Source organism: Tasmannia lanceolata, unplaced genomic scaffold, assembly GCF_043159265.1.
Source record: "Tasmannia lanceolata isolate RefF3 unplaced genomic scaffold, GAP_Taslan_0.1 ptg000003l, whole genome shotgun sequence".
In the NCBI taxonomy this organism is placed as follows: Eukaryota; Viridiplantae; Streptophyta; class Magnoliopsida; order Canellales; family Winteraceae; genus Tasmannia; species Tasmannia lanceolata.
The window spans coordinates 63,403,776-63,428,986 of record NW_027518680.1 but is presented as its reverse complement, the minus strand read 5'-3'; the positions used below and the strand labels follow the sequence as shown (position 1 = coordinate 63,428,986).

Below are 25,211 nucleotides of genomic sequence, written 5' to 3'. Positions count from 1 at the left end.
TGAAACAGAAAAGTTCACAAAGTGAAGTCACATCTTTAAGCCGCATTTAAATTATCCTACTCCTAAAGCTTTCGCCAATGGTCTTGTTGAAACCTATCCAAGGCATGCTACTCATGGTATAGTTCCTGTGAACAAAAATAGGCATTTACAATACATGATGAAGGGCCATATGAACACAATACATCATTGTTATCATCAATATAACTATATAACTAAATATTTTACCTGCAGCTTCCAAGGCATTAGTGGTAGTGGATTCTCTCGACACCGACGCCAACAGGTTCTTGGATAATGGCACCACTAGTTGCTCATCACTTGGATCATCGCCTGCATTTACCAAATACAAATAATTAATTTATTAAAATACATAAGAAGAATATGATTAAATATTATTTGTGTACTGTAAATCAAATATTGCAACTTACTTTCTATTTCATAACCAAACAACCAATTTCTAGAGCAAATCACCACTTGGGCATTTTCCGGTCGAATTGAAGTTCGGTATTTGGTGAGAACTTTGGCTCCAATACTAAAAGCCGACTCCGAAGCAACGGTTGTTATGGGGATGCTCATGAGATCACGCGCCAATATAGATAGAACGGGATACCTCGCATGGTTGTCTCTCCAATACACTAAAATATCCATGTTTGCATAGTGTTTGCGATCGAACTTTGGCTCTTCCAAATAGAGGTCTAGTTCGGACTTTTTTGCGCTACTATTTCCACCATCATATTCATAATAATCAAATTCCTACATTATTAAGATATGAAAGTCAATAATAAATTAATAATACACAAAATTTAAAAAGAAACTACCACAAGTGTTTAGGGGGAAAAGAAAACTTACACTAATGTCGTCATCGTTGTTACTACCGCCCCTATTTTCCACCAAAGAATGGTTCGGAGTTACCACGGGACATTTGGTAACATATTCTTGAAAAAGATAAGTCAATGCACTTCGAACAATATCCACCTTCACCTTGTGATTGTCTTCATCAATCTTCTTATAGCAAAATTCTACAAGATTCATCTTGAAGCGAGGGTCAAGCACAACGGCCATAGCAAGCACAACACTATAAGAGTCCCAATACTTTAGAAACTTTGGTTTCATTTCTTGTGCCATGCTACTAATAACAGTATCAACACTCTCTATCTCTTCATTTAGGCGCAAATGAATTTTCCACACACATTGGAAATATAAATTCGCTGTTGGATACTCGGAACCCGATAAGAGAGTTGTAATATCAAAAAATGGCTTCAAGAATTTGTGCATTTTCTCCCCCCTTTCCCATTCATCTCTTGTTGGACAATACTTGTAACCCGGTTCCATCAAAGCATAATGTGCAAAAGCCTCACGATGTTTGAGGGCACTCTCAAGCATTAAGAAAGTGGCATTCCATCTTGTCGGTACATCCATGCGCAAACCCATTGACCCCGTCACTCCCACTACTTCACAACACTCCGCAAATTTCACTAATCTACCCTCGGATCCTTTAACAAATTTAACACTTTCTCGGATCTTGTTTAATGCAATATTAGCCACATTCAAACCATCTTGAACAATGAGGTTCAAAATATGAGCCGAACATCTTATATGGAAAAAACTACCTTCACATACTAAAGCTCTTTGAACTCGAAGTTGGCTCTTTAAGATTTCAACCAAAGTGTTGCAACTAGATGCATTATCCAAAGTTAGAGAAAAAATTTTCTTTTCGATCCCCCATTCCTTTAAGAATTGAAATATCTTCTCCGACAAAAGAACACCACTATGAGGTGGAGGTAAGTGGCAAAAATTGAGAATCCTACTTTTTAAATTCCACTTCTCATCAACATAGTGAGCGGTGAGGCAAATATAACCCTCGGTCGTACAAGATGTCCATACGTCGGATGTGAGACATATCCTACCGGGAACCCTCTCCAAAGCAAGTTTGAGTTTTTCTTTCTCTCTCTTATATATTTTCAAACAATCGGCTTTGGCGGTATTTCTACAATATGGTTTCACATCATGATTTAGATACGTGTGAACATCCCTAGTGCCTTCATGCTCTACCATTGAGAAAGAGTAGTTATGTTTCATTATTGAAATGGCCACCTTCTCACGATATGTCTCTTGACATAATTTTTTACCCCTCAATTGCATTTCATTACTTAAATGCATCTGTCCTACATCCATATTTTCACGTTTTGGACACTTGGAGTAGTGCTCTATTAAATGCTTTGTCCCATGACTACTACTACCAACGGCATAACTTTTACTACACAACTTACATCTTGCCCTTTCTTTCTTGTTCTCGTCAAAGTATGATTCATATTCATCCCAAATTATTGCTTTACGCTTCTTACAAACTCTACTTGCAGTACTATCATTAAGAAAATTCTCATTATCATCATCTACATCTACGGGGGTACTCATATTCACAGTGAAAGACATTAATGATCAAAGGAGAAGCTGCATTATCGAAAAAAAAAAAAGAAAAAAAAAGAAAGTGAACATCAATAGAAGCAAGATAGAGTCGCCAAGATAGACTTGCCAAGATATAAAGTAATAACAGTAACAATTAAAGAAGCCCCAAAGACGACATGGAATGGGGCTAGAACAAATGTTATCAAAACAATAAAAAAACAATTAAATGACAATTGAGATATCACATGTAAATAAACCGAAACAACCACTCTCTTGTGTAAATTGAAGCAACCACTCTCTTGTGTAAATTGAAGCAACCACTCACATGTAAAAAAATTCCAGCAAAAATGTTTTTTTTTCTTGTAATCCAAACAGGGCCTTAATGAAAATGTAGAGAAATTGCAATCAATACAGAAACTTATGTGAGATACCTTCTCAGAATAGTGACAGGCAACACAGGATCCAGCAAGGGAACATTCAAAGGACGCGTTCCCTTTTGTTTCCCTAAAACTCAGCATCGATCTACGCTGAGATCCCCTTTCTTCAACATCTTTTCCCCTGCAATTCCACAATATCTTTTTAGTAAAATCGACCATCAAAATCCATCAGAAAATTTCTCTCTCTCTCTCTCTCTCTCTCTCTCTCTCTCTCTCTCTCAGACCTTAGGGTTTGTGTTTGCGTGTGGGCGTGTGTGCTCCAGGGAAAAGTAGAGGAGGAGAACAGAGTTATCACCAAGAATGGGAGAGAGAGAGAGAGAGAGAGAGAGAGAGAGCCGTACCTGTGGAGAGGTGGCGACGCCGCGACGCTTCTGGAGGTTGAAGAAGAAGAGAAGAAACCCAAAAGAAACGACCTTTTTTTTTTTTTTTGTGAAAGTGAAAGAGTGAAATGAAAAACAAAGTTATAACATATAAGGGAAAAAAAAAACGACATTTTTATGTTTAGTTTTTTACGGGCACCCGCGGGTCCACCCGGACCCGCGCAGTTTTGACGGGCCGGGTTGACCCGCGGGTCACGATAGAAACGGGTCACAACATCTTGACCCGGACCCGGGATTTACGGGCGGGCCGGGTCAACCCACGGGTCCGGGTCAATTTTTGCCAGGTCTACTTCCACCGTATAAAGGGCCTTATTGTTGTAAGTAGGGCCGCAACAGGGTCGGGTTTTTCAAAACCCTAGCCCAACCCTGGATCCCATTATCTCGGCCTTGACCCTGAGTCAGGGCCGAAAAACCTCAACCCATGGCCCGCACTACAGGGCTCAGTGCTGGCCCTGGCCCGCCTTGATTGGCCCTGATTGGGCCGGGCCGGGCCGGGCCTAATTGACCCTAGTGCAAATACCTGTTAAGAGTGTCAAAAATAAAGCAACCACTTATCATATAGAACAAAATGATCAATAAACAGAGAAAGGGAACAAAATAAGACAACATGAATTCAACAACATGACGGGCAACAGAGACAATTAATAATAATAATCTAAAGAAACATCAATCAAAGATAATAGAAAACATTAGCAAAAGAAACATGCATAGATGGTTCAATTCTACAATAGAAAACTTAGGGTCGGGTCGGGTCGAGTCAGGGTACCCGAGGCAGGAACCCAGAACCCGACCCAACCTGAGTCAGGGTCTAAGAAAATAAACCCTGACCCGCCCTCAGGGTTGGAAAATCCAGCCTTGACCCAGTTCGGGCTCAAGGTGGGTCAGGGCTGACAGGGCCAAACTTGCACCCGTAGTTGTAAGCCCTTACACCATATAATTTCTCAACATTAACACTTTGAAAACAAAATTCTGTTTTGAAAATAATGGGTTGAATTTAGGCACAATATTTAGACTGGAACAGTGTCCATTGGATCTACTTCCTAAGGTCTGAAATTATTTTGGATCCTGACGCGTAGGTAGTAACAAAATCCCATGGAGATCATATATCCAAATGCAGGACACCATCGTACAAAAATACCCTTCATATTTTTGTTCATATTTATGGCAAGGGGCATTTTTCTAACTTTACAAAACCATACTCAAAACCAGAACATTTTCTTTCTCTTCATTTCGTTGACCATTCTTTTGGGACTTCACTTTCCTTTCTTAGACTGTATAAAATGTACGTAGGACCTAGGACATGGACGGTCTGATTTGAAATGGATTGTGACTCAGATCCAAAATGCATCATCTGAAAAGCATATTGAAGAAATTCGACTGAAAAAGGGATATGATCGGATCGTGACCAAGACACAGTAGAAACGATCGACGGCTACCAAGTTACAAACAAGTGGGAATGTCCTTTCTTTGAGCGTGGAGGTCTTTTTTGTAGGGAGAAGTCCACAACTTTTTGGGAAACATACTTTATTAGGAGTCTTTCAGTCGACTTTCCCGGGAGATATGTTTCCATGTTTATCTTGATAAATACAAAGTTTCCTCCTTAGGCGTGGCTTCTATATTGGAGATCCGACTGTTCGTTTGGTTGCACAAAAGCTCGGCAGTCGTCTGAATTTGGTTTGGATTTGGCATGCCGTTCCACGTTTGGTTGCTAAAATGCATTGGACTCCCAATGATTCCCTTGGATTTCTCTCATGTAATAATTGCATGTCTCTTTCTTGTCCCCTCATTCCAAAAGCAAAGAATTATGGTTGAATTTTCTAGGGAATGATGCTCTCTCTATCTCTCTCTCTCTTCACTCTCTCTCCTCTGTCCATATATTGGTAATGACACCCCCTACTTTTTCTCCTACTCTCCCATTCTTTGCCACGCAACCAAACACTACTACACAATTTTCCGAGTTAATTCTAAGCAAATCAAAATTCCTGTCTCTTCCTTTGACTTCCTATTCCACTACTCTCCGAGCCGGTCCAAGAAACCAAAAGAAGGAAAGTTGCCTCCTCTCTCAAGGATCTTTCCTTGGGGACGCTTTCTTTCTTGGAAACGTTGCTATTCTTAAGATAGGGAAGAATCCTTCTATATCCTTGCTTTATATGGAGATTTATTTGGTTTCTAAATGATGCAGCCTCTCCTAGGCTTCTTGGACTAAGGATCGGGAGAGTGACAGACACACACTCAAATGCTCAAGAATTCGGCTTCAAGAAAAACAGATTTGCGCAAGTTCGGTAAAATGAGCGTATCTCCCTCGATATAGGTCGGAATGACTTGATTCAAAAGCCAAACTTTTAAGGACTCAAAGATCTACAACTTTACTGACAAAAGTTTGCTCAGACAAAATACTGGAAAGGGATTGAAATGGTGATGGAAGTGGATGAATGCGAATGGACAGGTTTATGAAAATAGAGCGGGGCAAAATAGAGAAAGATAACTTCAATGGCTACTCTTCTAGGTTGCCAAGGAAGATAGGTAACATCAATTCTTCTAGATTGATGGTTGCAACTCTTCAAGGATGCAAACAATAGGGGAAAGCTCCTACTCTTCAAGGAAGGAGTGAAACTCTTCTAGGTTTCAAGGAAGAACTCTTCAAGGTTCAAAGGAAAATGCACTAAGCAAATTTTCATTCAAATATTCAACTAACCCAATTACATATGTTTGATACTCTTTAAATAGATAAATACATGAGAAAATTCGTTCAAACTAGTCCACTAACTAGTTTAGGGACTCACATACATCATTAATAGTTTTAGGAACTCTAAACACATTAACTAGTCAAAGCTAGCAAACACAGTCTACCAAAATAGCCATAACTCTTCAACCACTGAGCCAAATTAAGACCATGAATATCTGTTAGAAATATAATTCAAAGATCTACAACTTCCTAGTTAAGCATTTGCTCTGATTCGTCCATCTAAAGGTCCAAAAACGGACTCCAAAAAGTGGTCAGACTCATTAATGTGGGACTCCAGCTCGATCAGCGTGTCCATGGTGGTCTTTATGCTTAATGGATTCAAGTTGGACATGGGCCTTGTGTTGGGCTTGGATGCGGGCTGACCTTCTCACTTGCTTAGGATGGTTCATCTGGGCTTCAAACTTGTCAACCTCATGGGTTTGGGCTGCATCATTCCCCCATTGTTTGAAAGAATTCGTCTCTGAATTCGAGGTATCATCATCAGTAGAATCTCCCATATAAGGTGTCAAATGGCGGACGTTAAACACATCATGTATCTTCATATGGGAAGGAAGCTTGAGACGATACGCATTGGGATTGATGCGTTTAAGTACTTCAAGTGGACCAAGCTTTCTATCACTAAGCTTGTTGTAGCTTCCAACAGGGTAACGTTCTGGTGGCAAGTAAGCCCAAACAAAATCTCCGGGTTCAAATATGACTTCACGACGCCTCTTATCAACAGCCTTCTTATAGGTCTCAGATTTACTTTCCTGCTTACGATGAACATCTTCATGTATAAGCTTCATTTGAGATACAAAATCTTCAACTTGGGCAATGGGCTTTTCAGCAAATGGAATAGGTGCAAGATCTAGTGCTGACTTGGGTTGTCGCCCATAGATAACCAAGAAAGGGCTGCAACCTGTAGAACGGTTCACCGAACTGTTGTAAGCAAATTCTCCAAGTGATAGGCGGTCTTCCCAAGAACGGGGATTGTCATCAATCAAGGTTCTCAACAAATTGCCCAATGATCGGTTTACAACTTCGGTTTGCCCATCAGTTTGAGGGTGGAACACAGTGCTATACTGCAGTGTGGTCCCAATACTCTTCCATAATTGACGCCAAAAGTGACTAAGGAACTTCGTGTCTCGGTCTGAAGTGATGGTATTTGGTACTCCATGCATTATGAAGATTTCTTTGAAAAATAAGCTAGCAATGCGTGAGGCATCCATAGTCTTTCGGCAAGGTATGAAATGTGCCATTTTGGAAAATCTATCAACGACCACAAATATGGAATCCATTCCTCGGTGTGTCCGTGGCAATCCAAGGACAAAATCCATGGATATATCCTCCCATGGTGCATGTGGTAGAGGCAAAGGCAAATAGAGACCGGCATTTGTAGTTTGTCCCTTACCAATTTGGCAATTTCGGCATCTCATAACATAACAATGTACATCCCGTTTTTGATGTGGCCAAAAGTACTTTGCTGAAACAAGTTGGAGAGTTTTGTCACGACCGAAATGACCTTCATTATGTATCTCACCAATCACCTTTTGCCGAAGAGAGCAATCCGGTACACATAAGCGATTTCCAGCTTGTTGTTTTGGAGTTAGAAAAATTTTCCTCATCATAAGGAACTCACCGGTATCGGCATTAAGCACTTGCTCATCCTCCAAGTTACTCTCATCATCCTTTGGGTCAATATCAGTGTCTTCCTCACTCGGATCATCAGATTCATTTTCCACAAGTAATGCTTTACCCGCTTGTCGCTTCCGACAATTGCTAGCACGATGTCCTATCTCACCACATGAATAACAACGCATACCGGTTGTAGAGCTTTGACCGGTAGGAGGGGGTTGATTAGAACCCTTGGGTGGGGCAGAGGCTTTGTTGATACTATTGGTGTGTGCACTTGTGTTTCCGGCTTTGGTGGTGCCAACCGAACCTTGAACTGCTCGATTTGTGAAGGATGTGGCTTGTTGCTTTCGAGAGTGCGAATGCTCCACCTTGAGAGCTCTTTGGTGTGCATCTCCCAAATCCCAGATGTCAAGAACATCAAGGGTATCTTGGATATGAATTTGAAGGCCTCCCAAATACTTGTTCACGAGCATCTCCTCCGGATCTTGAATATTGTTGCGAATTACCAACTCATTGAATTCATTGGTGTATTGTTCCACCGATCGCGTACCTTGCCTCAAATTTTGGTACCGTTGGTACAAATCCCTCTTATAACCTTTGGGAAGGAAGTACTTGCGGATCTTGTCCTCCATCTTTCTCCATCGAGTGATAGGATCTTTACCGGGGGAGTGGCGGGTTTGCTTCTCACGTCTCCACCAAGCTATGACCTTGCCTCGGAATCGCATGGCAATGATGCCAACACGACGCTCTTCCGGGACATTTCTATGATCAAAAACTTCATTCACAAGTGTTAACCAATCAATGATTTCATCAGGGGAATCAGTTCCTAGAAATTCTGGAATGTCTCTCTTGATTTCCTTTTCCCAATCCGGTTCTCGAACACCTTGTGTGTGGGGTTGAGGGCGCCTACCTTGTCGCAAAGATTGAACACTTTCTGAAGAAGAAGAATCACCATTGGTTTTTCCAGATCTGGAATGGGGTGAAGGATTGTTTGCTTCAGCACGAAGACGTTCAACTTCTCGAGTCAAATCATTGATTTGTTGTTGCATATGCTGCTGCAAGTTTTCAGCAAGTGTGTGTACTTCATCCAAGGGGATTGTTCGACCACCTCGACGTCGGGCTTGTCTTGGAGGCATTGTCCTCTCCACCAAAGCTCTGATACCAAAATGATGCAGCCTCTCCTAGGCTTCTTGGACTAAGGATCGGGAGAGTGACAGACACACACTCAAATGCTCAAGAATTTCGGATTCAAGAAAAACAGATTTGCGCAAGTTCGGTAAAATGAGCGTATCTCCCTCGATATAGGTCGGAATGACTTGATTCAAAAGCCAAACTTTTAAGGACTCAAAGATCTACAACTTTACTGACAAAAGTTTGCTCAGACAAAATACTGGAAAGGGATTGAAATGGTGATGGAAGTGGATGAATGCGAATGGACAGGTTTATGAAAATAGAGCGGGGCAAAATAGAGAAAGATAACTTCAATGGCTACTCTTCTAGGTTGCCAAGGAAGATAGGTAACATCAATTCTTCTAGATTGATGGTTGCAACTCTTCAAGGAAGCAAACAATAGGGGAAAGCTCCTACTCTTCAAGGAAGGAGTGAAACTCTTCTAGGTTTCAAGGAAGAACTCTTCAAGGTTCAAAGGAAAATGCACTAAGCAAATTTTCATTCAAATATTCAACTAACCCAATTACATATGTTTGATACTCTTTAAATAGATAAATACATGAGAAAATTCGTTCAAACTAGTCCACTAACTAGTTTAGGGACTCACATACATCATTAATAGTTTTAGGAACTCTAAACACATTAACTAGTCAAAGCTAGCAAACACAGTCTACCAAAATAGCCATAACTCTTCAACCACTGAGCCAAATTAAGACCATGAATATCTGTTAGAAATATAATTCAAAGATCTACAACTTCCTAGTTAAGCATTTGCTCTGATTCGTCCATCTAAAGGTCCAAAAACGGACTCCAAAAAGTGGTCAGACTCATTAATGCGGGACTCCAGCTCGATCAGCGTGTCCATGGTGGTCTTTATGCTTAATGGATTCAAGTTGGACATGGGCCTTGTGTTGGGCTTGGATGCGGGCTGACCTTCTCACTTGCTTAGGATGGTTCATCTGGGCTTCAAACTTGTCAACCTCATGGGTTTGGGCTGCATCAATTCCACTACTCTCCGAGCCGGTCCAAGCAACCAAAAGAAGGAAAGTTGCCTCCTCTCTCAAGGATCTTTCCTTGGGGACGCTTTCTTTCTTGGAATCGTTGCTATTCTTAAGATAGGGAAGAATCCTTCTATATCCTTGCTTTATATGGAGATTTATTTGGTTTCTAATGATTGAGGACGCCACGTGTCGATCATCGAAGGAGATACCGATTATACCCCCAACACCGTCTCCTTTCAAAAGGGTGTGTAGTTGTATTGCCTCTCTACTCTCCATTGAAGCGGAGAGTGTTGAGGAACTTGCAATTGGAGAGATTGGAGGGGATTTGGCCGGAGAATTGATTGTCGGAGAAGGCGAGGATGAGGAGGTAAGGGAGCCAGATGCAGAGGGAAGGAGGGATTTGGCCGGAGAGAGAGTTGTAGGAGAGATCTAGGGTTGAGAGGCTGCAGCAGAATTGGAGGGAGGAGGGAATTGGGCTGGAGAGTTGGAGAGAGGGGAGTCGGAGTTAGATGATGCAGTTTTCTTGAAGGGTCCAGTAGGTAACGTCGGAAAATTGGCAGGTGAAATTGGGGGAGGTGTTAGAGAAGTTCCATGCGGGGTCTAAATTGTTGAGGGGGCTTGTAGAGGCTTTTAGGCCTTGAATGCAACGAACATCATCTTCGGATTGGGCTTCACCTGTTTGGCTAGAGACACTCATGGCCATGGTGAGGGTCACGGCCTTGGCCAGGTGAATTGAATTAGGAAATGAAATAGGATGCTGATTCCGATTTGTTGAAACAGTGATACCTTTTCACTTTTATTTTATTTCTTTAGTGGGTCCCACTTCGCCCTTCAAGTAGGGCTGGCAAAATTGGCCGATCAGAACCGAAGCCGAGCCAAAACCGAACCGAAAATTCAGTTTCCGACTCAAATTTCGGTTCGGTTTGGGGTCAAACCGAACGGAAACCGAAGATTTCCAATGATTATGAGTAAGGGGTGGCAAAATTGGCAGAACTGAACCGAAACTGAGCCGAAACAGAACCGAAAATTCGGTTTCTGTTTGGTCCAACCAAACTGATTCAAATTTCGGTTCGGTTCGGTTTGGTTTGGTGGTCAAAACAGAGATGGAGATATGAACGTAAAAATAAGAAATGGAGAGGGTGAGCTTTTGATTTCTTCCAATAAGAGATCTTTTGTGTGACAATGGCAGGAATGATCTCAATCAATCGAATGAACAATTAAGGGAAAAATTGGGTTTTTATAGAACCCTACATGTCCTTTGGCCTTCATGGCCTTTCACCATGGCTTTTCACTCATAGCCTTTCACTCATGGTTTTTCACAAATCCCTTCACACCGTTTCATTCCAACGGTCACAGAACCGTTCATTCGGTTACATCTCCCACCTTGCCACTATCTCACCTGCCCTCATACATAGGTGGGATCCACCCAACGATGCCCCCACGCCAAGTCATAAACTGATGTGGCAGAACATCGTCTCCATTCCCATTGATGCATGTCCTCATGCATGTTGCAAAAAAACAAGGTTGGAACCATTTGTTTTTATTATTATTATTAAAAATAAATACATATATAGATAGAAAACCATGCATGCAACTTGTTCACTATTCAACTTGTGCTCCCCTTCTTTTATTCAAGAAGAGTTAAACTCCATAGAGAAGAATCAAGTGTGGGAGCTAGTAGATAAACCTAAAGATAGAAAGGCTATAGGTTGTGGTTTGATGTATTATTCCACATTCCCTACAGAATTCGTTGAATAGTTCTGAACAATACTCACCACCTCTATCTGTTCTAAGGATTTTAATTTGTCTACCTAATTGGTTTTCCACTTCCTTTTTGTAGTCTTTAAAGATATCTAATGCTTCTGATTTCTTTCGTATTAGATAGACATATACATATCTTGAGTAGTCATCTATAAATGTTATAAAGTACTCCATTCCTCTATGGGTTTTTACATTTAAGAGACCACAAATGTCTGAATGTATAATTCCTAAGAGTTCAGATGATCTTTGCCCTTTTGGAAAGGGTTTTCTAGTCATCTTTCCACTCAAACACGGTTCACATGTAGAATATTCTATTTCTATTTGAGGAATTAAACAATTCTCAAACATTCTTTTCATCTTATCGTTATTTATGTGTCCTAATCTCATATGCCATATAAAGGAATCAACTACATTAAAAGACACATCAAAATACTCAGATGAAGAAACACTTTTATTGATAATTCCAGAAGATACATCTAACTTATACAACCCATCAACTTTCTTTCCCCAGAACAAGACTTTTCCATGTTTACCAATGGAGACTTCTTCTGATCGGAAACAAACTTCAAAACCATGTTCGTCCAATAGAGATACAGAGAGAAGGTTCCGTCTTATTGACGGAGCATACAATCTAAATAGAACATATGTTCATAATATTCCGCGAACTTATGGTGTTAAATAGGAAGAATCTGTAGGAAGAACTTGTGGTTTGATGGGTTTCTTTTATAACCGATAGGGAAATGATTTCAACACTACTATATGTTGATACATGCAGGGGCAGAACCATGTATAGCGTGACGGGGGCCGTGGCCCCCCCCCCCCCCCCGCCCCCAAATGATTTGTAGCATCCCTTTTAATATAGGTGCCATATTTCCAATAATACCCTTTGCCTTCTTTCAATTTCTCAATTTTAGTGAAGGGACAAATGTATTTCTTTTAATTACATTGCCCTTTTCATTCCAAAGCAGAATCCTGAGTTTCCAAGATAACAACGCCCTATCTTTTAGGGTTTTGTTTCCAAAACAATCGTTCTTCACGATTTGAATATCTTACTATTTTGTCATGTCTCTCCATATCTCCCTCCCTCTCAGTCTCTCAATCTCGATCCCCCATTATTTCCTTTCATGTTGTTTTCCAGCGGGCGGTTTTCATTCATTCTGTGTATGCTTTCTCTCTCTCATCTCTGTTTATTTTGGATTTTTAAAACCTATTAGAAGTAGAAGGTCTTTTCCCTTTTGGATTTTGAGAACAAATTTGGAGTACCAAACCAAGCCTTTTGGACTTTGAGAACCGATTGCAAGTCCCAAACCAAGCCTTTTTGGGTTTTTTCCTCATTGGCGACTCATGGAGAATTAGAGATGGATACGGTTTCAGCAAAAAACCTGATTTTGTTTTTATAGTTTTATCCTTGCTAATTTGTCTATAAGAAGATTCTCCTGTATATATTTTACATAGTTCTCTTGGGTTTACTCACAAGTGAGAAATGTATAATGAAAGAAAACAAATGCCTCTTATTCAAGGCTATTATCAGATGTTTGTACTCTATGAAAAGCAACACTAATTCCTTTTTTGTATCTGCTAATAAGGTATGGGCAACTCAATGGCAAATGTGATTCATAGAAATTCCTTCTATATTTGTTTCTCATAGCTCTAGTTCAAAAAAAAAATCTGATTTCATAGCTTTCTGTACAAAAAAAGAAACCACAGGTATTAAATTGTAGGAAAATCTCGCTCGAGGTATTCTTTTTATATGGATGGATGTTGTGATAATTAATTACTGTAGCTGCGGTCTAGAATTCCCAATCCTTTTACTTCTTTTACTTCCATTTCCTTGTTAATTGGTTCTCTGGTTCGGAGATTTGGTCCAGTTTGGTTCTCTTCCATTTTCTTGTTAATTGGATCTTATGCAAAATGGTTTGTGGCTGAGAGACAAAACCAATGAATGTGCATGATCTATACTCATGAGTTCTGACCATTTCACATTATACTTTTATCCCAAAGTAAAGGGGCTTGTTTTGTATTATTTTTTGACTACTTTGGCCCTGTTTGGATTTGTAGGAATTTTCTGGAAAAGTTTGGAAAGGAAAATATTTATTAAGGGATTTGCTAGCGTGTATCGCAGAAGGCATTTCATGGATGGCCTGTTGCATCTGAGAGCAGCCAAGTAGGCTCACTTTTCAGTAGATTTTGTCTTTATTCATCAGGTGGCTGCTCTCAGATGCAACAGGCCATCCGTGAAATGCCTTCTGCGATGGACACTAGCAAATCCCATTTATAAAATTTCCCAACTTTCTAGCATGCTAAAAAGATAACTTGAACCAATCCTATTCAGTTTTTTAATTAGAGGGACCTTCAATGTCTGATAATATTCCTCTAAATTAACCAATTTCAATTAAGCTAAAAGTCACCCAAAGCCATTGGATTTCTTTGTCCATCTCCACTGTAGAGGGTAACAAGAACTTTATAATATAAGAAGGTGTTATTATTAGGAACATTTGTAATTTTTTTATTGGTTGCATCTTACCCCTTTCTCTGCATTATACTTTGAAATGCAATTGATATATTTCAGAGTTACCAATAAATCATTCATTGATTCTGCAGGTCTTTCTATTTTTGTGTATGTTCAGTTTACCTTTCCATTGTCAGCGTTAGGATTCTTTAAGTCTAACAAAGCCCATTGAACAGGTCAACCTTTGGTAATTCAGGCCCCGTAGACATTGTGGGCATTGCCAATGAACATGAGGATGGTCTTTTCTCGATCAATCGGAGTAACGGCTGCATCAAAGTGATGCCTCCAAGATAGGGGTTGAATTCGCAGTGGAGATGTTTTTTCTTTTTTCTTTTTTTCTTTTTGCTTGGTAAAATTGGAAATGAGACTTGATTTTGTATTGCAGGTATTACAAGTTTTAAAATTGTATCCCATATTACATGTATTACAGGTTGTTTGTATCCCATTGTAGTGTAAGATTCAATGCCATTGTAGTGTGAGGAGGTTTGAATGCCATAGTACAGGTTGTATCCCAATATGATGGATTGTAGTGTGAGATTGTTTGAATGCCATATTACAGGTTGTATCCCAATATTTTGATACTGGGAATTAAAAAAAAAAAATAAAAAAAATAAAATAAAAATATATATATATATATATATATATATATATATATATATATATATATATATATATGAGGAAAAGGATTAGACGGTCGAGCGTATAAAAATTTGGTGTGGTAGGGTTTAAAAAATGGGTGTGGTATAAAAGGATTTCAAACAGAAGCTGTTTTTGAAAAAACACAAAAAACCCAAAACCCACTAAGGAGTTTGCTCCTTCTCCGGCTCCTTCTCCGGGCCGCCGGTCGGCTCCTTCTCCAAAACCCACGAAGGAGTTTGCTCCTTCTCCGGATCCTTCTCAAACAGAAGCTGTTTTTGAAAAAACAGAAAAAACCCAAAACCCAAAACCCACGAAGGAGTTTGCTCCTTCTCCGGGCCGCCGCCGCCTCCTTCTCCGGGCGCCGCCTCCTTCTACGAAGAGCGCCACGTTCGTACACCTCACACGTATGGGTTTTTGATTTTTTTTTTTTTTTGAAGAATAAGAAAACCCAAAACCCGTACGTAGCTCTCTCTCCCTCTCTCGACAGAAGCTTCGAACTGTGGAGGAGAAAGTCTCCCTCTCTCGACAGAATCTCCGGCGGGCTCTCTCCCTCTCTCCGACGATCGCCGAAGCTCTCTCTCCCACAGGTATGTGTTTCATTTTGGGTTTTTTTGGGTTTAGTTCTATTGTAGGGAGAAAAAACCTAAAATGCTGTGAACTGTGGAGGAGGAGAAAAACCCAAAAAGCTCTGAACTGTGGAGGAGAAAAAACCCAAAAAACCTAAAAACCTCTATTCTAGGGTTTTTTTTTTCTGTTTCTTTGTGGATGTAGGTCTGTAATTTTTTTAGTATATTGAAAACCTGTTTCATTTGTTTCTTTTGTGATCTAAGGTTTCATTTTTGTGTTTTTTTTAGGTTTCTTTTGCGAAGCTCACGCCTTCTACTCGTGGTCTTCTCCACAGAGGTACGTTTGTTCTTCTTCTTACTCATTTTCTTTCTCTTTTCGAATGAAGAAAAAAAAAACCCCTAAAACAGTAACAAGATGGGTTTCTTTTGATGTGCTTCTTTGTCATTTTCTTTGTCTTTTCCTTCATTAATGGGTTATTGTTACTGATTTGCTGTGGAATGAAGAAAAAAAATCCTAAATAGTAACAAAAGGGTTTTCTTTGTGTGGATTGAATACATAGATTTAGGGTTTTCTTTAACTGAAAAAAAAAACCCTCAAAGACTTTCAAAGGGGTTTTATTTCTGATTTCTGTTGTGCATGCTTGAAAGGAAAATGTCTCCTTTAATCTGATTTTTCGTTAACCCTCAAAGACTTTGAAAGGGGTTTTTTTTTCTGATTTCTGTTGTGCATGCTTGAAATGAAAATGTCTCCTTTAATCTGATTTTTCGTTTTTTCTTCTTCTTACTAATTTCCTTCGGTAATTTCTTTACACAAGAGACCCTAAAAATCTAACTTTTCTTACTCTTTTTGTTCAGTGATTTAGGCTTGTTGGTACTGATTTTGCGTGGATTAAAGACTTGGATTTAGGATTTTTCTTTTCACAAGAGACCGTCAAAATGAAGGTTTTACTCCGTTTTTTGTTCACTGATTTAGGATTTTCTGCTACTGATTTTGTGTGGGTTTATTACCTAAGCCTGCTGTTAGGTTTTATATTGCTTATGAATGCATTGCGTGTTTTTTTCTTTTGCAGCTCAGAGAAACTAAATAATGGCTTCCTCAAATAATTCACCTGGTAGCGTTGAATCAAACTTCCATAACTGTTCCTGTCAGGTGCCCGCAGTTCGTAAAATTACCCAAACTAACAAAAACGGTAACCAAGGACGCCTTACTACACTTGTGCAGGACTGAAAGTGAGTAAACAATAAATAATTGTTGTGTACTCTTATTCTTTATAAGTTGCCTAATTTCTAACATTTTAAATAAAATGCCACTACAACAAATACGTTTTATAGCAGCGGTCCCTTACCAGCGGTCTTGAAAACCGCTCCCATAAGTCAACATTTGAATGCGGTCTTCAATAAACCGCTGCTGTATATCGTTGATATCCCACGCTTATAATAGACTACGCTTTAAAAGCCAAAACAAATGTTTTGTTCCACGAAAGAAAAAAATTGTGCCCTAACCTCCCGCCGTGCGAAACCCTCTTTCCCCTCCACTCCTTCGATTTCTCTACCATCCTTCGACGATTTCTCCATTTCTCCATCTCTCCAGCGATTTCTCCTTCTCTACAGCCATTTCTCCATCTCTCCATCGATTTCTCCGTGTTTCAATCGTCCAAAAAATAGGGTAAAACCATTCTTCGTCTTTTTTCTTATTATTTTCTCATACTTTCTTTCTTTCTCACAGAGATTCCTTTGTATTCCATGCTCTGTTATGGCAATGATGAAATTGGGTAAGATTTTCATTATTTTCTAGGATTTTTTTTCTAGGGTTTGGGTTCTTTGTTTTGTGGCATTGTTTTTCCTTTCGTAATTTTTCAAAATAATTCTTGCAATCCAAACAAAGCCTTAGTTAGACATTTTTTCTATACCCTGGATTGTTCCATGGAGTTTTTTCTATAATTCGTTCCCTAATTCTAAGCACCCTATTTAGATGTTCACATGAAAATAGAGTCCTGCAACATGGATTTTGCACTTAAGTGAACTGTTGCTCCATTGACAGTTAGAGGGATCATTTTATAATTTTCAGGTACATCCTCATCATTTTTCATATAGATTATGGTTCTGAACCCTAGTGCATTATTAAGTTTATTGTCTTACTTATGTTACAAAGGTTGTGTTGTTGTCCCATTTCGTTTCATATTTCCTTTAATTTAGGTTGCATTGCGTAAGTTTTGTCTTTTATTATGTGATGATTTTGTATTTGGATTCATAATTGGGTGAAATTATTTGGGCCTTGGTGTTAAACAATCAGTTTTTATGGATACTTCACTGTGTTAAATATTTAGGATAGTTTTGAGTGGCATTTGTGAAGTTTTCAGGTTTTTTGTAATTACATTTTGGATTTTGTGGATATTATTTCTTGAATTTATTGGGTTTGCCGGTTTCTATATCAGTCTTACTAAAAATGGTTTAATGAATTGAGGGATGTGCAGAGGTTGTTGAATGAGGGTTTTGACTTAGCGTCAGATTCGCTTTGAATTCTCAAGAAAGGAGGAATTGGGGGGGGGGGGGGGGGGTGGGGGGGTGTTCTTCCTTTTTCTTCATAGGTATTTGTAACTGATTATCTGTCATTTTAGGGTTTTTTTTACAGGGATTATTTGTTACCGACTATTTATTCAAGCATTTATATGTGCATCCAATTTAGTTATGTGTTTCTTCAATTCTATTTGAGCTCCATTATCCATCATGGCATAGTTTTTATATTCCTTTTCATTCCTCTGTTTTTTTGTTCCTTTGTTTGGCGTGGGGGTGGGGGTGGGAATGGTGATGGAGATGGGTACTTGTACTAATATATGTATGTTGGGGGTCGTGGTAGAGGTGGGGAATTTTACGAGTACGTGTGTGTTGGGGTTGGTGGTGGAGGTGGGGACTTGTACTAGTATGTGTGTGCAGTGGGTAGTGGTTGGGGTGGGTACCTAAAGTAGTATGTGTATGTTGGAGGTGGGTACTTGTACTAATATGTGTATGTCACTTCTTTCTTACTTTGTCGTTGATGAATGAAACATCCTGATACTCAACCTCTGATTCTCCATATATATGTAAGTTTTTTTTTCTCTTATGCTTTTCTCAGAGAACATATTGAATGAAGGTATTGAAGGAAGGTTTTCTTCAATACCTCCGATTCTCCATTAGTCCAGGGCTCGTTTGGATTATGGAGTTGGTGCTAGTGCTTCTCAATATGGGGATGCTTATGGGGACAAGTCAATTTGATCTCTTTGAACTTTTTTTTACATGTTTCATGTTTGATAGAACAATTTATATTCTTTCTATCTTTTTGGGTTGCTATTTGCTTATGATTTTTGATTTTTTTCTATATCACCAATTCAGCATAGCCTTTTTTAGTCGAAGCTTCCCAATATAAGTTCTGTATGTATACGTCAATGTTTTAAGCTCTGTATGTATCGGTTCCTTTGTTTTCTTTACCGTGTCTATTACAGAATTAGGAGGAATCAAGTTTTTGGTTCCATGCTTTCAATTCTTTTTTCATCAGCAATGTTTTGTTGATTTTATTACTTGGATTTGAAGCAGTGCCGCTGATGAATCATTCTCACATTCTCTGTAACAGCCTGTTGGTTTGGGAAAGATCACAAAACTCATAAATGCTGGCCATATCAACGCATCGGAACTTATTACAATGAAAACACTCAAGGTACCGAATTCCTTTTCTAGTTTCATGCCTTCTAACTGTTTATGGTCTAATGGTTTTGTTTGAGACTGATTATACATATGACAATAGGATACAGGTGCCATAGGGAAGCAGATAAAAGATGGAGTAAGAGTGATGGGTTGTGCTTCTGAACATATAAAATGGCCAATTCATCTTGAGCTAACCTTCATTTATGAGTTTCAAGCTATTTCAAGATGAACCTTTTCTTATCTCGTATAACTATGATTCATTTTAGCTCTTTAAGTGGAAGAGAAGGATGCTTCTGCTACAGCTCCATCTAAGTAGATGATGCAAGTCTTATTTTGACCATCATCGACAACCACGATTTCGTAGACCTTGTACAAATAGACAACAACATTGAACGATTTACATCAAACTTTCCTATCATCTTCGTATCTCAATCAACATTTAGAATCCACTCACACTGATAATAAATTTCAGCATTTTTAGATTTACTACTTGGAGAACATGTATTCTTCAATGCTAAGTCCATTGTACGTACGACACAAGGTTTCCAAATAATATGTGTGAGCTTCAACTTGAGAACTTGGCAGATCTAGGAACAGGTGCATCCTAATCATAATTTGCACTATCTTCTCCCGTCCAACCTCAGAAATAACATCCTAAGCTTCGATATATAACCCGAATCATTATGTTCTCTGCTTGCATCTACCGACTTGAAAAGCATAGGCCACCAAATGATGCCTCCATGAAGTTTATGAGTAGCCCACGTCACTATGGACAACCTTCTGTTTGACTCCATTACATGTTAATGATATTTAATATCTTGTCAATTTTTTCCTTTTATCGTGCAAGTAGCTTTGTCCTCACTCTTATCTTATGATGTTGAACTATAATCTTGAATTATATTCATCAGCTTCATTTATTGGTTATCTAAAATATGGCAACTGAAGCAGATAAAATGGCAATTTTGAGTAATAATGATTGAACACAATCTTTATGCCCATTTTTTCACTTGGAGCCGTATTAAATGCCTTTGCAAGTGAACCTGAAATGTTTCTTTTCTTCTTCTTTTCTTTTTTCTTTTAACTTCTTTCATCTTTTTGTGATGGATAGCAGTATTGAAGCCTCCCAACTGATTCAACCACCAATATATCCCTTTTCTCTCCATTCCTAGCAATATTCATTTTCAGGTGAACTTTTTGCCGTAGTATATAATATTGATTAACATTATTCATAATTACAGATGATTGGAATTAATAAGCAATTTCCTGGACCCATTGTCAATGTGGCCACAAACTGGAATGTGGTTGTGAATATCCAGAACAATTTGGATGAGCCATTACTTATCACATGGTATGTGTGTCTCATGGTCGCATACTTTGTTTAGTGTACTTGGATGGCATCTGTCACCATTAAAAAAAAAAAAAAAACTTGGATCGCATCTGTCAATGATGATAAAAATGATGCAGGAATGGTATACAACAGCGGAGAGACTCTTGGCAGGATGGAGTTTCAGGAACAAATTGTCCCATTCCTGCTGGATGGAATTGGACATACAAATTTCAGGTTAAAGATCAAATAGGGAGTTTCTTTTATTTCCCTTCTATCAATTTCCAGAAAGCTGCAGGTGGTTATGCAGGAATCATTATAAATAACAGAGAAGTGATTCCAGTGCCCTTTGGGACACCGGATGGAGATATTACAATCTTTATTAGCGACTGGTATAGCAAGACTTATAAGGTCGGACTAATTTCTTTCTGCACATTTATTTTGGTCTAAGAATGTGGAAATTCTCGTGTATTTCAGAATATTCTAACTCAACCAAATCACAGGACCTGAGTAATGATCTTCAAAATGGAAACGATCTTGGTGTTCCTGATGGGGTTCTCATTAATGGATTCGGCCCCTACCACTACAATGATTCACTTGTTTCTGCTGGTATTGCTTATGAAACCATAAGCGTTGAACCAGGTAAAGTAGCTTATGGTGTGTGTGTGGAAAAGTGTTTTTGGTCCGTCGAACTGAAACACAGTGGGTCCATGTTGTTTGGGTGATGCAAACCATTCATTTGTAGGGCCCTGACATGGATAGGGTGCGCCCGAAAAATCGCATCTAGCAAATATTTGATGATTGAATGCATTAAGATTGTTATTATTGTGTTTCCCTTAATGGACTCACTCGATCGATGTACTTAAAACAGGAAAAACTTACCGTATTCGAGTACACAATGTTGGCATCTCGACAAGCCTAAATTTCATAATCCAAAATCATAACCTACTACTCATAGAGACAGAAGGGTCCTACACAGTTCAACAGAACTACACAAACATGGATATCCATTTAGGTCAATCATACTCATTCTTGGTAACAATGGATCAAAATGCTAGCAGTGATTACTATGTGGTGGCGAGTGCCCGGTTTGTCAATTCAACTGACTGGGCCAGAGTCACAGGTGTTGCGATCTTGCATTACTCCAATTCTCAGGGTCCTGCTTCGAGTCCACTTCCAGACCCTCCAAATGAGCTTGACACATACTTTTCAATGAACCAAGCAAGGTCCATCAGGTAGGCTGGCAATATGCTTATCACATTCACATCCACACATGTATTCATATGCATATGATTTCCTACACATGTGAAACAACCATGGTTTTAAATTTCGACTGAAATCCAGAGTCCCAAATTTTGGCACAAGTTTGAAATTTGTTTTGTTCTTACTGAATTTCAGCCAAAATTTTGGTTTCGGCTATGTTCGAGACTGACACCGAAATTTTAAACCTCGGAAACAACCAATTACTCCAAAAGCTTAGGCCCTGTTCGTTTCAGATTGTGATAACCGATGGTGAGGGCCCAACTGATTATTGGCCCATAATTATGTTTAATTTTTGGCTAATAATCGGTTGGGGCCCTCACCATCTGTTGTCACAATCTAAAACAAACAGGGCCCGAAGCTGTTAGAGTTGGTGTTATTTAGTCACTTATACTTCATCACTCTGCCTCATGTGTGGCCCCTATTTTTGGGTTGGTTGTACATGTGGCACATGTGGGCCCCTCTTTTGGGTTGGCCGTAAACGTGGATTTTTAATATCAAGGAGTTGTTTGGTTTTGTACCCTGGACCTGCCATGAGGCAATAGCTCGGATACCATGTGAAACAACTAATTACTCCAAAAGCTTAAGCTGTTAGACTTGGTGTTATTTAATCATTTATACTTCAACACCAGTATTCCCATTATTCCATCATGGTGATCTAATCTTTCAGGTGGAATGTCTCTGCTGGGGTTGCTCGTCCCAATCCGCAGGGATCTTTTAGATATGGTCAGATCCCCGTCACCGATGTGTATGTGCTTCTTAACAGACCCGCAGAGCTTATAAATGGAAAATTGCGTACTACCCTGAATGGGATTTCGTATATTACTCCTGCAACACCTCCAAAGTTGGCCCAGCAATATAATGCGCCGGGAGTTTTCAAGCTTGATTTTCCAAACAGACTAATGAACAGACTTGCAAAAGTTGACACATCTCTAATCAATGGTACTTATGGAGGTTTTATGGAAATTATATTCCAGAATAATGATTCGATAGTTCAAAGCTACCACATGAATGGGTACGCGTTCTACGTTGTGGGGTAAGTTCTATGGACAGGGATTCTAGTTTGTCTACTATATATCTGTGAAGCGATTTTGAATGGCATTCTTTACATTTGCTTTGTAGCATGGATTATGGTGTGTGGACTGAAAATAGCCGAGGCACTTATAATAAGTGGGATGGAGTTGCTCGGTGCACTACACAGGTATGTGTCATCAAAGTGTATGCTCTAACTGTTGATCATGTTGAAATTTGAAAAAAGTATGTTTTTTTCTTAAGGTTAGTAATTGTACTTTTATCCTTAATGGTTTTGGCCTTGTAAGAAGAAACATCAATTGTGTACCCTAGATCTTGATCGTGTTGATGATTGAAAAGTACTTTATGTTTTTCTTAGGTTTAGTAATTGTACTTTTAAGCTCTATGACTTCAGTGATATAAGAAGGGGCATACCAGTCCTTCTGTAATGAGAATTATTAATTACTCTTACTTTCTCCTTTTTCCTTTTTTGGTATTGACATTTAGGTCCGGGGTCTTCTCATTGTTTATTTTTTGTGTCTAAGACCAAGCATTAGATCCATTCTCTACTCATCGATGACTTTCATCATAAGTATTGCTTGATGAAATTGGTGCCTTTCAAAGCTAGAGGTTCACATGTATTTATTATGACTTTTTCGTAATTCTATTCTACGACATTGAATGGGAATTTAAAGGTTCTTAGGTTTTTCAAAAAACTGAAATTCAAAATCGCAGATAGACTTTTGTGATTAAATAATCTTCCTTGGGATGTTCTTGGAAGGGGAATAGATCACTATTGTGTGATGAATGTCATGGAAGTGTTTTCATCTCATTTGATTGAGGACCTTGAGGGCTGTGAGTTCTCCTTTATATCTACCCTTTTGTTTGTTTTCCTCTATTTTTTAAGCTTGAGAATGTGAAGGGTTCTTATGTATTTCAAAAACACTAAATGGGAATTTAAAGGGTTCTTAGGCATTTCGAAACCTGAAATTCAAAATCTAAGATACAGACTTTTGTGATTAAATAATCTTCCTTGGGATGTTCTTGGAAGGGGAATATAGCACTATTGTGGGATGAATGTCATGGAAGTGTTTTCATCTCATTTGATTGAGGACCTTGAGGGCTGTGAGTTCTCCTTTATAGCTACTTTAATGACCCTTTTTGTTTGGTTTCCTGTATTTTTTAAGCTTGAGGATGTATCTTTGGTGTGGAAGGTTCCTAAAGTTTCTCCTAAACTGTTTTGATGGATATGGATATATGGGTGCTGTTAGACTGCTAAATGAGTGTTTTTCTCTCTGTTTTGACTGGCCTCCTAAAGGAGTGTTAAGAGGTGTTGTTTTTGTTTGTCACTCTTCCATGGCTTGTTTATGGGTGAGGAAATGTTGTCTAGTAGTTTTGTAACCAAGTCAAACAAGTCCTATGCTCAGGACATGCATATTTGGAGAACCTTTACTTATTGTGTTCTTTTGGATTATGAATGAACCTCCATTGTTGTTACATTCAGCTCGATTGTCCTGTCCTTTTGGAATGAAACAAGGTACTTCAATCCATCAAATTTGGGTTGAAATATTTTGGACCAGATCAAAGACTCAAATGAAGGTGAGACTCCTGTACTTTTGGAAGAATTATGGAGTTTCGATGAAAATCTAGCCAAAAATCTAATATTGTTGATGAAATAATGGTTTTGAAGAGATTAGCTTACATTGTTGATGGGTTTTGAGGAGGCCATGTGGGTCGATAGTAGCTTGTCACTGATGAAGTATTGGATTTGGCCAGAGGTGTGGAATTGTCATTCAATCATGTTTTGTGTGACGGAAACAAGTTATTTATCATGCAGTCTGTCCTCCTCCTGAAATTATGTTGTCTTTTTTCTTTGTAAATAAAATTTTCATTTCTCAAGTGAAAACAAAGATATTAACTGTATGATACGGTTATATTATGTTGTAGGATAATGTGTCTGATCAAAGTTGCGTTCTCTCATTAGTGATCATGTTCTCTCTTCCCCTTCCATTTCATCTAATTGCCTTTTGACTTATGTTTCCCATTCTTCTGAGTTCAGGATTCTTAAGATGATGCAAATTGTGGCTCCTCACAAATCAGACAAGGGGATGGTTCTGTTCAACTTTTGCAAGCTGCGGCAGTAGCTAACCACGCTCAAGCCATTGTTATAACTCTACTAGAGGAGTTCCACAACATTTTTTTGGTAAGTTTCCTGACCATTTCTAGAAAGTGGGAATTTAGGAAGTACTTTTATATGCTTATTTCTTATTGTCTATTCATTTTGATGGATTTGGTATTCAACAGTGCTAAAGGAATTTCCTTCGAGATTTTGGGTGTTGCTGTAATATCGGAAAGCGTTCGACCAACAAGTTTTAGCTTTATCTCCATCTACCATTGATGAAAAGTTAAGATCACCTTTGATCTCCAAGGCCGGGCTGTTTTTAGAAGTTGATGGCATGGGCTTGATCACACATCAAAGAGAAAATCAAAGAGTTCAATCTAATCAGTTTAACATTGGGGTTTCAGAAAAGCTAATAGATCAAGGTTTTTCAATCTAATCAGAAACATTTTTGGATGGATATGTTTTAGTTTTTGTTTAATTTTGTGAATGTAATGTTTATGTGTGTAAAGGTATTATAGTCTAAAGCAGGTTATGTATTGTACACTTAAGCCAGATTCTGTATTATACCCTTATTTTGGGGATTTCTAGAA

The 25,211-nt window shown here is 38.8% G+C and overlaps 1 protein-coding gene across 9 annotated transcripts; it reads left to right on the top strand.

Moving 5' to 3' along the window:
* The first annotated feature begins 12,468 nt into the window (after nt 1-12,468).
* Nucleotides 12,469-25,211, top strand: LOC143858371 (monocopper oxidase-like protein SKU5). Of its 9 annotated transcripts, none has more exons than XM_077369023.1 (13): nt 12,469-12,673; nt 15,515-15,563; nt 16,082-16,168; nt 16,297-16,456; nt 18,834-18,917; nt 20,143-20,252; nt 20,369-20,639; nt 20,732-20,870; nt 21,100-21,463; nt 22,159-22,524; nt 22,611-22,689; nt 24,559-24,702; nt 24,804-25,211. In XM_077369023.1, exons 5-12 carry the CDS (start codon nt 18,903-18,905, stop codon nt 24,565-24,567), a joined length of 1,353 nt encoding a protein of 450 aa, XP_077225138.1. In that variant the 5' UTR covers nt 12,469-12,673; nt 15,515-15,563; nt 16,082-16,168; nt 16,297-16,456; nt 18,834-18,902; the 3' UTR covers nt 24,568-24,702; nt 24,804-25,211. The 9 variants fall into 9 exon arrangements, with proteins under 9 accessions (XP_077225138.1, XP_077225155.1, XP_077225131.1 ...); XM_077369016.1 differs by lacking the exon at nt 12,469-12,673 and adding an exon at nt 14,706-15,247; XM_077369049.1 differs by lacking the exon at nt 12,469-12,673 and adding an exon at nt 16,953-16,998 and having other exon boundaries at nt 14,706-15,563.

Bases quoted from the DNA above. Each gene is read 5' to 3' on its own strand.
- LOC143858371 (XM_077369040.1), top strand. The intron at 20,871-21,099 runs GTAAAGTAGCTT...TACTTAAAACAG, and splicing joins AACCATAAGCGTTGAACCAG to GAAAAACTTACCGTATTCGA. The intron at 21,464-22,158 runs GTAGGCTGGCAA...CTAATCTTTCAG, and splicing joins AACCAAGCAAGGTCCATCAG to GTGGAATGTCTCTGCTGGGG.